This window comes from Fundulus heteroclitus, unplaced genomic scaffold (genome assembly GCF_011125445.2).
Source record: "Fundulus heteroclitus isolate FHET01 unplaced genomic scaffold, MU-UCD_Fhet_4.1 scaffold_66, whole genome shotgun sequence".
Taxonomy (NCBI): domain Eukaryota; kingdom Metazoa; phylum Chordata; class Actinopteri; order Cyprinodontiformes; family Fundulidae; genus Fundulus; species Fundulus heteroclitus.
Window position 1 is genome coordinate 1,824,937 of NW_023397099.1, and position 11,658 is coordinate 1,836,594.

General features: G+C 40.9%; 1 protein-coding gene across 1 annotated transcript in view; it reads left to right on the forward strand.

Moving 5' to 3' along the window:
* Window positions 1–11,234, forward strand: part of LOC118561538 (neuron navigator 3-like) — a gene marked incomplete at both ends in the record, with an annotated part of 89,903 nt that extends 78,669 nt beyond the window's left edge. The window contains 1 exon segment of the mRNA XM_036133682.1: window positions 11,162–11,234. Coding sequence (XP_035989575.1) covers window positions 11,162–11,234 — 73 coding nt within the window.
* Window positions 11,235–11,658: the final 424 nt, after the last annotated feature.

Below are 11,658 nucleotides of genomic sequence, written 5' to 3' on the forward strand. Positions count from 1 at the left end.
TCAGCTGGAAGAATGAATCCAGTCAACTCCTCCTCATTTCCAACCTATTAGGAGTGGAAATGAAGATGCTTTACTTTTCTTAACGAAATATAGCAATGGTGTTGTTACATTATCGTTCAGTTAGTGTGAAAAAAATGAAAATGTAACACTTTTTAGTGCTATCATAAGGGATTGCTATGTCGGTTAAAACTCGATTGATCTCTTAATATAACACGTTCTGGAAAAGAAAACGGCTCTGTGGTCATTTAATGTGTCATGAAAATATTAGCTTTATGTTATTAGATTGTCACATTGTCTGTCTGCTGAAACCACAAATCCACCTTCCTGAGTCCATCACAGCTGTTTACTTGTTCGTCTTTATTCTTTTTCTTTTTTGGTAGCTAGACCCGCATGAATAGATCATATAAAGCGGATTTCACGTGTGATCAAATGAACACTGAATAAAGGTACAGCCAAAATTATCAGATTTAATAAGATTTTAATTCAACCAAGAACCATATAGAGATATTAACCATATTAAGAAAACGAGATATGTCGCTTTTAAAAATAGAACAATGTATTAGGAGTTTAAAAAAATCAATTTCATTTTATTAGAATGTGATGTTTAAAAATATTTAGACTTCACAAAGATGGAGGTTAAAAGTTTTATTCATTTCAAACACTCTCCCGACACAGGGGATACAAATTCTGCCATGGATAAGTCGTTTGGTACAACGACACCTGTAGCCTTTGTTATCCTAGCGCAGCAGGTCTTGGTGATATTACAGTAAATTGGGCAAAAGTCTGGGCTATTTCTGCCCTGCGATGGACTGCCGACATGTCCAGGTTGTATCCCTCCTCTCGCCCATTGACAGCTGGAGATAGACACCGGCACCCCTCATGAACCCAGCAGGGATAAGCGTGTTAGAATATGGATGATGGATGGATGGTCTGGGCTATTGATTTTTTCCTTGCCATAAATATCTTTATTCATTAGAAAGACACAAAAAAGCTGGTCAGCACTTAAAAAAATGGTGTTCAGTGCATTAAAACCAGTAAAACCTTTGACATTGATAATTGAAAAGTCTATAAATACTTGTTAACATGCCATTCTAATAAAATATTAATAAAATAAAAAATTCTTAAAGCAGCGCCTTGTAACTTTTGACCCAAGTATTAGCATAATGTGAGATGTATTAAAGGAATTTTCAGGTCAATATACAACACTTGCTCTGTGTGGGCTGCCCTTCTCAAAGACTTGTCTATGTAATTGTAGAAAGAGTCCATTGCTAATTGGGTTATATGACCAAGAGCGGCCAAATCTCATAGTTGGATATTCAGGAAGATGTCAGACAATGGCTAGCAAAACAGGAAAATCCAAGAAACGTGGTAGTGGTAAAAACAAAAAAACAATAACATGTTAACAGGCATGAAAAATGCTGAACATCTTCTAACTGAAAGCTTTCAATAATCTTATCTTATAAAGGAAAAGGAACAGGTGTATTGCATGAGCTAATTGCAAAGCAGTGAACAGGTAGGCTTGCAGCTGCACTCCGTAACGCTTAGTTAATTCTGAGCTCTGGGGAGTGGCAGGATGAAGATGGCAGGCCAGATCATGACAGTATGAGTTTTAACCACAATTCAACCCTATATGTTAATAAAATGGTAAACTTCTTTTATTTCAACATTGCTGATCAACTTTTACATTATTCAGTGTTTGTTGAAAAATATTCTTCTTTACAGTCTCTGGCTTACGACCTCTTTTTTTCCCTCTTGCTGTAGACTTGAGCAAACTCTACTGGGACATATCAGGCCTTCTGCAAACGCCCACACTGCTGACTAACTTTTGTCATATTTGACTGCAATGCAGCAGGGAGCCTGGACGTGTTGACCAGCTCAGTCAGACACTGCTGACGTCTTGCTGTCTGTCACTGCTTGGCAACAGACATATTTCCAGCTTTTTCCTCCAAGGTCACCTTGTTCCTTTCTTATTCATTTGGGTTGAAATTAATTGAGTTAGATTCCACACTCTGTAACAAACCACGTGTCTAAATATCCTTCAAAACATGTTTTCTTTATAAACAAGAAGTAATAGGTTGTTCCAAGACTTTTGTACCTTGAAAATATTTTTTTCTTGCTCTATGATTAGATTAAGTTCTTTCTTTTTTTACATATTCACATAGTATGATTAAGAAAAGGTCAACGTCAACAACAACTTCGCTTAACTAGAAAAAGTACATGTACTCACCAAAAGTAAAAGTACGTTGCTGTTTTTTTGGATTATGGTTCTGATAAAAGTTTACAACATATAATACAATACAAATTTGCATCATTCTTGAAAATATCTAAATGCCTTTACTTGTGTTTGTCATTTCTTTTCTTTAGCATTTTTCACCTTTAAAGTTATGGTTGTTTGGCCCTAACTTTTCCAAGTAAGAAAAGAACCCTTCTGTTGCAACCATGTGTCAGCTTGTACCTGCTGGGATTATTTCATACACACTTTAACAGCAAGTGGTTTAAAATAATTTTCTGTAATCTACTCATGGTGTTCTGTAAAGAAATAGTCCGTTGTGAATCAGACATAGCTCTATGTGAGTGATCTGCAGAAACAGAAGCTACAGTTAGCTGTCTCATAGGAGTAAAGAGAGACGAACATGTGAACACATGGACTGACATCTCTTAGCATCTCATCTCTCCCATATTATGCATGGCATTATTTATTTATTTCGGTTGAAGCTTTCAGCCAAATGGACCAAAGCACAGTGAGTTCCTATTTAGTGAGTAATCCCTCTTTTATTTGGCTCTGTTCTGCATTGTCCTCTTCCTTTAATTAACCCTGTATAACCTGCTGCTGACAACATGTCTGCTTGGCTCTCCAAGGACTTCATAGGCCCATCCTGGTCAGGATTGAGGGAAGGGGAGGGACCGACAAACAGAAGGGAGAGGGAGCTGGCAGTCGCAGTTGGTTGAAGTAGAACACTGAGGAGTCCTTTCTTCCTTTCTTTCACATTTCCATTTCCTCTTTCAACACTCAGTCGAGCCACAGCAGCTTCTGGGTTCTCTGTCAGGTGAAGCTTTGCCTCTTGTGGCAAAGCCTCAACCTTGATCAAAGCCAGGCTTTTTGATTATAAGACAAGAGGCAGCAACAATCCTTTAAGAGGTAAGTTGACAGCAAAAATTTAACCATCCTCTTTTAGGATTTCTCAGACCATGGATAGGGTGTTCTTATGCATGTTTTAATTATGTTTGAATCTTGTCAAATTGTGGCAATTTGTTAAAAGTTTCAAGACTCTTTATGGTTCACTTTGGGTAAAGGGAACTTAATGCTATTTTTGAATTTCAAAGGAAAAAATGCTTTTTGTTTCTCCAAAAACACGTTGCAATAACTTTGTGACTTCAACAGAGGTTAAGTAGAAACGGTCATAGTACTTTCTACTTACATACCTGTGTCCATATAAATGTGGTACACTGTAACTAAGCTGATCTAATATTGCTGTTTGATAAACTTTATCTACCATAATGTTCTTTGCTACACTGTGGATGCAGTGAAGTCATCACCGACAGCAGATGATGGATGGATGGATGGATGGATGGATGGATGGATGGATGGATGGATGGATGGATGGATGGATGGATGGATGGATGGATGGATGGATGGATGGTTTATTTATTGACTGGTTGGATCAGTGGAAGATGGTCAGTGAGATCATTGGCTGGTTGGAGATATTAAGTGAACACATTTGGTGAACTTGACCGATATGATTTCACGATTATGATAACAAATGTGATTTTATTTTCCATTATGAAGTTTGAATGAGTGGTATTCTTTATCAATTGTTCCTGACAAGCTGTTCATTATGCTTTTTTCCCAAGTAACTATTTATTGATCCTGTCATCAAGGACAAATGTATCACTTTGTCCTTGATAGTTTGGGGTAAAAAATAATTACAGATATTATCCCTTCTTGACTCTGCTACTTTCAGTTCTGTTTTAGAGCTTTTGAAAGAGTGCATTGAATATTGCATGAACTCATTCCTGCATGGCTGAGTAGAACCACAGCAACCCATTTGTACCAGTGATACAGCTGGTTAAAATCAATAAGAAACCAATAACAGAAAAAAGATACCTTGTCTCTTTGACTCCTTTGGTTAAAATACCCTTTACTTTTGCGCATGTTTTGTTTCACACTAAAAACAGCATGTGGCACAAAAAAGAATCACTTTTTTGTGATTGTGCACATAAAGATTTCTATAACCTAGGGGTTATAGAAATCAATAGTATCAACCATTATTTTTGCATACAGTTCTCAACCAGACTGATTATAGACTAAAATCACGGTACCCTACTACAGTTTAAGACATCACACGTGTGTGTTATCCAGTTTAATACTGAATGATTCTCATTGACGAAATGACTTTACCATCCGCATATTTCCTTTCCTCAATCATAAAATCTAACATAGAAACCTGGAGTGATCTATACTTGAACACTGTTCACTCTTGGTAAATTTAAGAAGTTAAGACACAAATGTCTGAATTGCCTGCCTCACCCGTAGGGTCACTGAGTTTGTGTGAGCCATTTTTTATTTCCCCCCTCCCCTAAAAGAGATGTGGTGACGTGAAATTGCGTAAGTTTCAGAGGAGGAGCTTGGTTAGTCACATTTCTGTAAGCGGAATCATTGCTGATCCTGGGAGGCAACCTGATGAAATATTCACACTGTTACAGTTAGGCTAGTCTTTTTATAGAACAACACTTTGTTTTACCAACCTTCAACTAGGGGTGGGCGATATGAAGAAAATCTAATATCCCGATGTCTTTGGGCGATCGTGATATATCACGACACAAGATATATATCGCGATATGTTCAAATAACCTTGAATAACGAATGTTTTTAGCCAAATAGTGCCTAAAGTTGCATTGGTATATCTCATAATAACGTGTCAATTTTTTTTGTTTGAAAAATTGATTGCAAAATAAAAATGAATTTAACATGTTTTATTTTAGCCATGTTTTTCCACCACAGCTGCACATAGAAGCTTTTCACAAATTACAATATTGTCACATTAAAGCTCTTTCGTGGTCAACACTGGACCATCTGAGCAGCCAAAAGGAACACCAAGGAAAAATCCGACACAAAATACACCTGAAATAAAAGGTATAAAAATGTCCGTCCGTCCGTCCGTCTTTTTCCGCTTATCTGGGGGTCGGGTCGCGGGGGCAGCAGCTTCAGTAGGGAGGCCCAGACGTCCCTCTCCCCGGCCACTTGGGCCAGCTCCTCCGGAGGAACCCCAAGGTGTTCCCAGGCGAGCCGAGAGACATAGTCCCTCCAGCGTGTCCTGGGTCTTCCCCTGGGCCTCCTCCCGGTGGGACGTGCCCGGAACACCTCACCAGGGAGGCGTCCAGGAGGCATCCTGACCAGATGCCCGAGCCACCTCAACTGGCTCCTCTCGACGTGGAGGAGCAGCGGCTCTACTCTGAGTCCTCCCCGGATGACTGAGCTCCTCACCCTATCTCTAAGGGAGAGCCAAGACACACTACGGAGAAAACTCATTTCAGCCGCTTGTATCCGGGATCTCGTTCTTTCGGTCACGACCCAAAGCTCGTGACCATAGAAAAATAAAAATGTGACAATCCCAAAAACAAAAGCTTGTATTGTGACTATAAAATCAACTGACCAGTCGCAGCTACATATTCAGAGCATCTCAAAAATATTTCCGTGGCTCTTTAGGTGCTGGGAAATTTTTAAACAAACGTTTTTTTCTGTCATATGAGATTTAACAAAAGAAGACGCCAGTTTCAACAGTTTTATGGCTGGTTTAATTAAAGTTCCCTTCGGTATGTGTTCGGTGGGCGGGGTGGGGAGGTTTGTCAACACGCGGAGTTTACAAGAGTCTTCATTTTGCACTGGATGACGTTTTAGGTGGAACAAATTTGATCTACTGCTACCTTTTGTGGCAGTGGTGTTACAGCATGTTTTGCAAATTACCGCGTTTTGTTCGACATCCTTCCACTGCCTGAAACGCACGCTGTCGCCATAGTCCTCGCTGTCTCGTCAACATTAAAGGCATACTATGCAACATTTTTCAGTTAATTAATGTGTTCCATACCATTTTGGATGATTAAATGAGTCATTTCAGGTCAAGCAAAGGTTTTCTCGGCCGCCCTGGTGGTCTGTGGGGGAAATACCACACTTGCAATTGCAGGAGCCCTCGGCCCGCACACACAGGCTCAGAAGTCTCCTGCAAAACCGCAAGAGTCGGTCTTGCTTTACGGCGAGAACTCCATGTGTTTTTGCCCTGCCATTCACTATATGCACACGCGAAAGCAACAACAAAGAACCGCGAGGTATTTTTTTATTTATTTTTTTCATTATTATTATTATTATCTTTTTTTTTTTTTTTGAATGTTGGCGAGGCGGTAGCATGGGTTTAGCGCTGCGGGAAACCCTGATGTTCATAATTTCACTGTGTTAGTCATTGTTTGTACTGCCGTTTTTTTTACTTTTCGTTGCGTTCGCCTGCCTGCTAAGCTCAAAACAACCGCGCCTGGCTTGACGGAGAAACCAGAACAGCTGAGCATCTTTATGACAGTGCACTTTTACTTTCGCCCTCTGGGTGGAGCCTCGCTGGAAAATCAACCCCGGTTGCATAGTATACCTTTAAGTAAGAGCACGGGTTCGTTGTTGTGTGCGCGCGCCAGAGCGCTTTCTGGTTTAGAGGAGGAGCGAGTGATGAGTTCATAGCATGTGGGAAAAACTAAACTCACAGCGAATTAAAGGCATACTATGCAACATTTTTCAGTTAATTAATGTGTTCCATGCCGTTTTGGATGATTAAATGAGTCATTTCAGGTCGACCAAAGGTTTTCTCGGCCGCCCTGGTGGTCTGTGGGGGAAATACCGTACTTGCAATTGCAAGAGCTCTCGGCCCACACCCACAGGCTCAGAAGTCTCGTGCAAGACTGCGAGAGTCGGTCTTGCTTTACACTCCATGTGTTTTTGCCCTGCCATTCACTATATGCACGGGCCAGCGCCATAGAGAGCTCCGTGCTCCGTGCCAGCTCTATGGCGCTGGCACGGGCGAAAGCAACAAACAAAGAACTGCAAGTTTTTTTTATTTATTTATTTTATTATTATTATTATTATTTATTTTTATTTTTTTTTGAATGTTGGCGAGGCGGTAGCGTGAGTTTGGCGAGGCGGCCGCCTCGCCATGATAGCGCTGCGGGAAACCCTGATGTTCATACTTTCACTGTGTTAGTCATTGTTTGTACTGCCGTTTTTTTTTACTTTACGTTGCGTTCGCCTGTCTGCTAAGCTCAAAACAACCGCGCCTGGCTTGACGGAGAAACCAGAACAGCTGAGCATCTTTACAACAGTGCATTTTTACTTTCGCCCTCTGGGGGGAGCCTCGCTGGAAAATCAACCCTGGTTGCATAGTATACCTTTAAATACAGCGGCTCAATCTTGCCATGAAAATTACACGTGATGGTTGCGATAAAGTCATTTTAACTATCGGGCAGAGGAAAACTTGAGATACATCGAGTATACTCGATATATCGGCCGCCCCTACCTTCAACCAGAGAAAACTGAATTTGTGTAATATCCAGGAAAGTATCCCTTTTAAAATAAACACACACAAAACAAAGTTGTCATCATACATTTATCATCATCATACAAAACAAAGTCATTTATTGTTTACAGGACACCAGTAGCACAGCAGGAGGAATGAAAGGTGCAAATGACATTTTCCCCTGGATCAAAACAAATAACTCTACATGGAAATCAGTGTGTACTTTAAGAACTCATTGTTCTTATATCTTTGGTCGCACGATTCGCATTACTGCTGTTTGTGTTGGAGGACATGATACTGTAAGACAATAACACTTCTGTGTTGTATTCCTATGCATTTAAATTGTAGCGCAGACACTTTCATTCAACAGATAAGACATACCGCCACAGATATTTTGGGGGACATATCGGAAATATCCTCTACATGAGAGCCGCTGTTCACACATGCCATTGAATAGGCTCAACTGCAACTTAGATATCGCCAGCATTGACCCAAATAATAATACATAATTCTGTTCTACACTATTCCCGGATGCCCTTTGGGTATTAAGCGGGGATTAAGCGCTTTGGAAAATGGATGGATGGATGAACTATATGGATGCTTCACTCACCTTGTGATGTGGAACGCTTGAAAATTAAACTGTTGGCTTGACTATAACCTATCTCTGAGTAATTTGGCTTAAAATCACCCGTCTACTTTTTTAATGTCTTAAAATCCTATTTTATGAGATGTATATAGATAAAATTTATATTACATTGATATATAAAGTAGATATATATATAAAGGTTAGATATAATATATATATATATATATATATATACTATATATATATATATATATATATATATATATATATATATATATATATAAGAAAAGTGAAAATTAACCTGGGGCATATGTATCTTCCCCCTTTGCTATTAATCCCCCCCAAAAGTTGCAACCAATTACCTTCACAAGTGATATAATCACACCATGAAGACCAAGGAGCTCTACCAACAAGTCAGGGACAAAGTCGTTGAGGAGTACAAGTCAGGGTGGGGTTATAAGAAAATATCTACATCTTTGATACTCCCCTGGAGTGGGTCAGATCAATCATCTTCAAACAGAAAGCGTGTGGTACCAGAACACACCTGCCAAAGAGGGCTGCCCACTAGAACTCACAGACCAGGCCAGGAGGGTGTTATACAGAGAGGCAGCACAGAGACCAAAGGTCATCCTGAAGGTGCTGCAGTAGGTCCACAGTAGAGATTGGAGCATCTGTCCATAGGACCACAATAAGCCGTCTCCTCCATAGAGCTGGGATTGCCAAAAGGCACGTGGGTGACTCCCCATATGTATGGAGGAAGAAGCCCTGGTCAGATGATCCTAAATTTAAACCCTTTGGGCCACCAAGGAAAATGCCATGTCTGGTGCAAGCCAAACACATCTCATCAGTCCGAGAATGCCATTCCAAAAGTGAAACGTGGTGGCAGCATGATGCTGTGGGACTGTTTTCCAGCAGCAGGGACTGAGAAACTGGTTTGTATTGAGGGAAAGATGGATGGTGCTAAATACAGGGATATATCTTCTTTGGTCTCTTATTTTTCAACTCATCTCAATACGCCAGTAGGTTGGATTGTCAGACTGGAACTATGTATGATTTAAAGAAATTTAGTGATCACCACTTGTAAAGAGCATCATCCAGTTGTGGTGGAGACTTCAAAGTCTTGGTAATTCCAAAAAGATGCATGGACCTAATGGAAACGTCTATGGTGGAGAAAGCCATTTGTAATATCTTTCACTCCTTCTGGGTAGAACTCTACTAAAACAGAACCTGTACCCAGGCTGTGGAAGATTTGGAGGGTTGTGATAATGTTAGGGTTCTCCACAGTCCGGTGCCTATGTGGTCCCTGAGGGGGAAAAGTCTAAAGACTTAAGTGAAGGGAAGTCAATCAAAATAGAAAAGGTCACTGAGGAAGTGAGGAAGCTCGCCAGTAGCAAGGTGCAAGTGGACGGGAGTCTTCCTAAGATGATAAAGGCTCTGGGCATACTGTGCCCATCATGGTTGACATGACACTTTGATTTACATGGAAGACAGGGAACACTCCCAGTGCTCTCGAAGGGTGGCTCACTGGGGAGGTGGTGACAGCCTTTAGTAAGGGAACAAGCAATTGAGATCTCACACTTGTCCAGTGCTTAGGGTAGTGTTTAAGTTAGGTAAGTTATGTGGTAGCAGGGAAGCACCTCGAACATGAAGGACATTAGATCATTAGGATCAGGACTGAGAACCACTTCTCTAAGAAGTTGTAAATAAGGATTTAGATTCCAGTGAAGAAGTGGGGGTTTTGGTCCAAGCCCTAAAACAGTGGACCCTCACAAATTGCCAAAGTGCTCATGTGACTTTAGTTCTCCATTATACATGCATTTTGTGTATTTGGAGGAGGCTTGACCACCATGTCCTTGGAGCCATTTTGAATCAGGAAGCTGTGGAGTGTATCTTTGTATGTTCATCATATAACCAAAAACATGGGCATGCCATAAATTCAGCTGATTGAGCAGATTAAGCTCCTTCAGAGCACCAAAAGAAGTCATCACAGGGGTTTCAGGCACTTGACCAGCACCCGGAGACCTTCCCTTCGGAGATTTTCTGGGCACTTCCAACTGCGGAGAGACCCCGAAGCTCCTAAAGGGAACTATATCACCCCTCTGACCTGGAGACACGCCCGGACCTGTTGCCATTGCTTTGAATATAATAATGAATAGCCACTTTCAGGTCAGCTTTAGGAAAGAGTAGATATGGATGGATAGAGTATTTGAAAAACTGTTGTTAGTTTCTGGAAACAGTGGCCATCACTTTTTACATTATTTCAAAACAACCTTTTTACTTTGGATCCTTTTTAGCCTTTAGATTTAGCTACAAGAGTGATCAGATTTATTGTGCACATTAAGGAAGGGTCTCTTACGATCACAAGCAGTCGCACAAAGCCAAAACCAGATGTAGATGAGACTTGACAGGTTTGGCATGGAAACCGAGTCATTTCTACAAGGCTGTTTTATACGGGTTCCTAGCGGCACTGCTTACCACTCGTGTGTGCAGAAATGTGTGTGAGAGAGGACATAATAAGCAGAGAAAACCCAGTGAGCTTCCCCCTGAGCTTGTTTACGGGATCCCACAAAAATCTGGATGAAGTTTCAAGAACCATGTTGCATGTGTTTTAGGAGCAGTATTTAAGCTGTGTAGTATTGATCCGCTTGTTTGATCCATCTGCTGCTCATTTAGGGAGCATTTTGTCTGTTTACCTTCCAAATAAACTAAATCATCACAACAATGTGAATCTAGTTAGGTACAAATGATGAGTCAACGCGCTTTTTAACCCTAAAAAGTAGCACCTCAGCTGCTTCAGGTGACATTTTGGATGAGGAATAGAGACTTTTTTTCTGCACATCTCCCCTGCATCCAAACTAATGTTTAGTAATTATAAAGATTTGGGGGATGGCTTGCTTGTGTGAACAGAATTCACTGATTTGTGAAATGAGTCGGATAATTCTGCTGATCAGCTCAAAGAGAAACGGCCATGCTTTAGTGAAACTTCCAGGTAGCTAAGTGTTTGTTTCCTCTTGTCCTTCTGTAGTTGGGACGACAGCAGCTCGGTGAGCAGCGGACTCAGCGACACATTGGACAACTTCAGCACAGATGATCTGAACACACAGCTACTTAGCCGCAAGCTCATCACGCAAGAGCAAAGGAGCACAGGTGGGTGCACAAAATGGATTCTTACGAGTATCCCGACGCCATTTCTGTGTTGGGGAGAGGTTCAAAGGGAGGTTTCAAGTGGAAGGGCCTTTCAAATGTATTCACACCCCTCAGAGTTTTCACGTTTTTTCGGCATCCCCACAGCATGATACAGCCACCAACAGGTTTCATGGTGGGGACAGTGCAATTAGGATGCTAGTCTTTCATGCAACGTGTTTTGCAGGGTGGACAATACCAGAACACCTTCTTCCACATGTTTTCTATCAAGGCCAGATTTGTGAAGTGCAAAAAGAATTAATGATCAAGAATCATCATTGTCATTAGCTCAGACAAATATTTGTACTGTTGACAGATTCATCCAAATGAGCTGTGAAT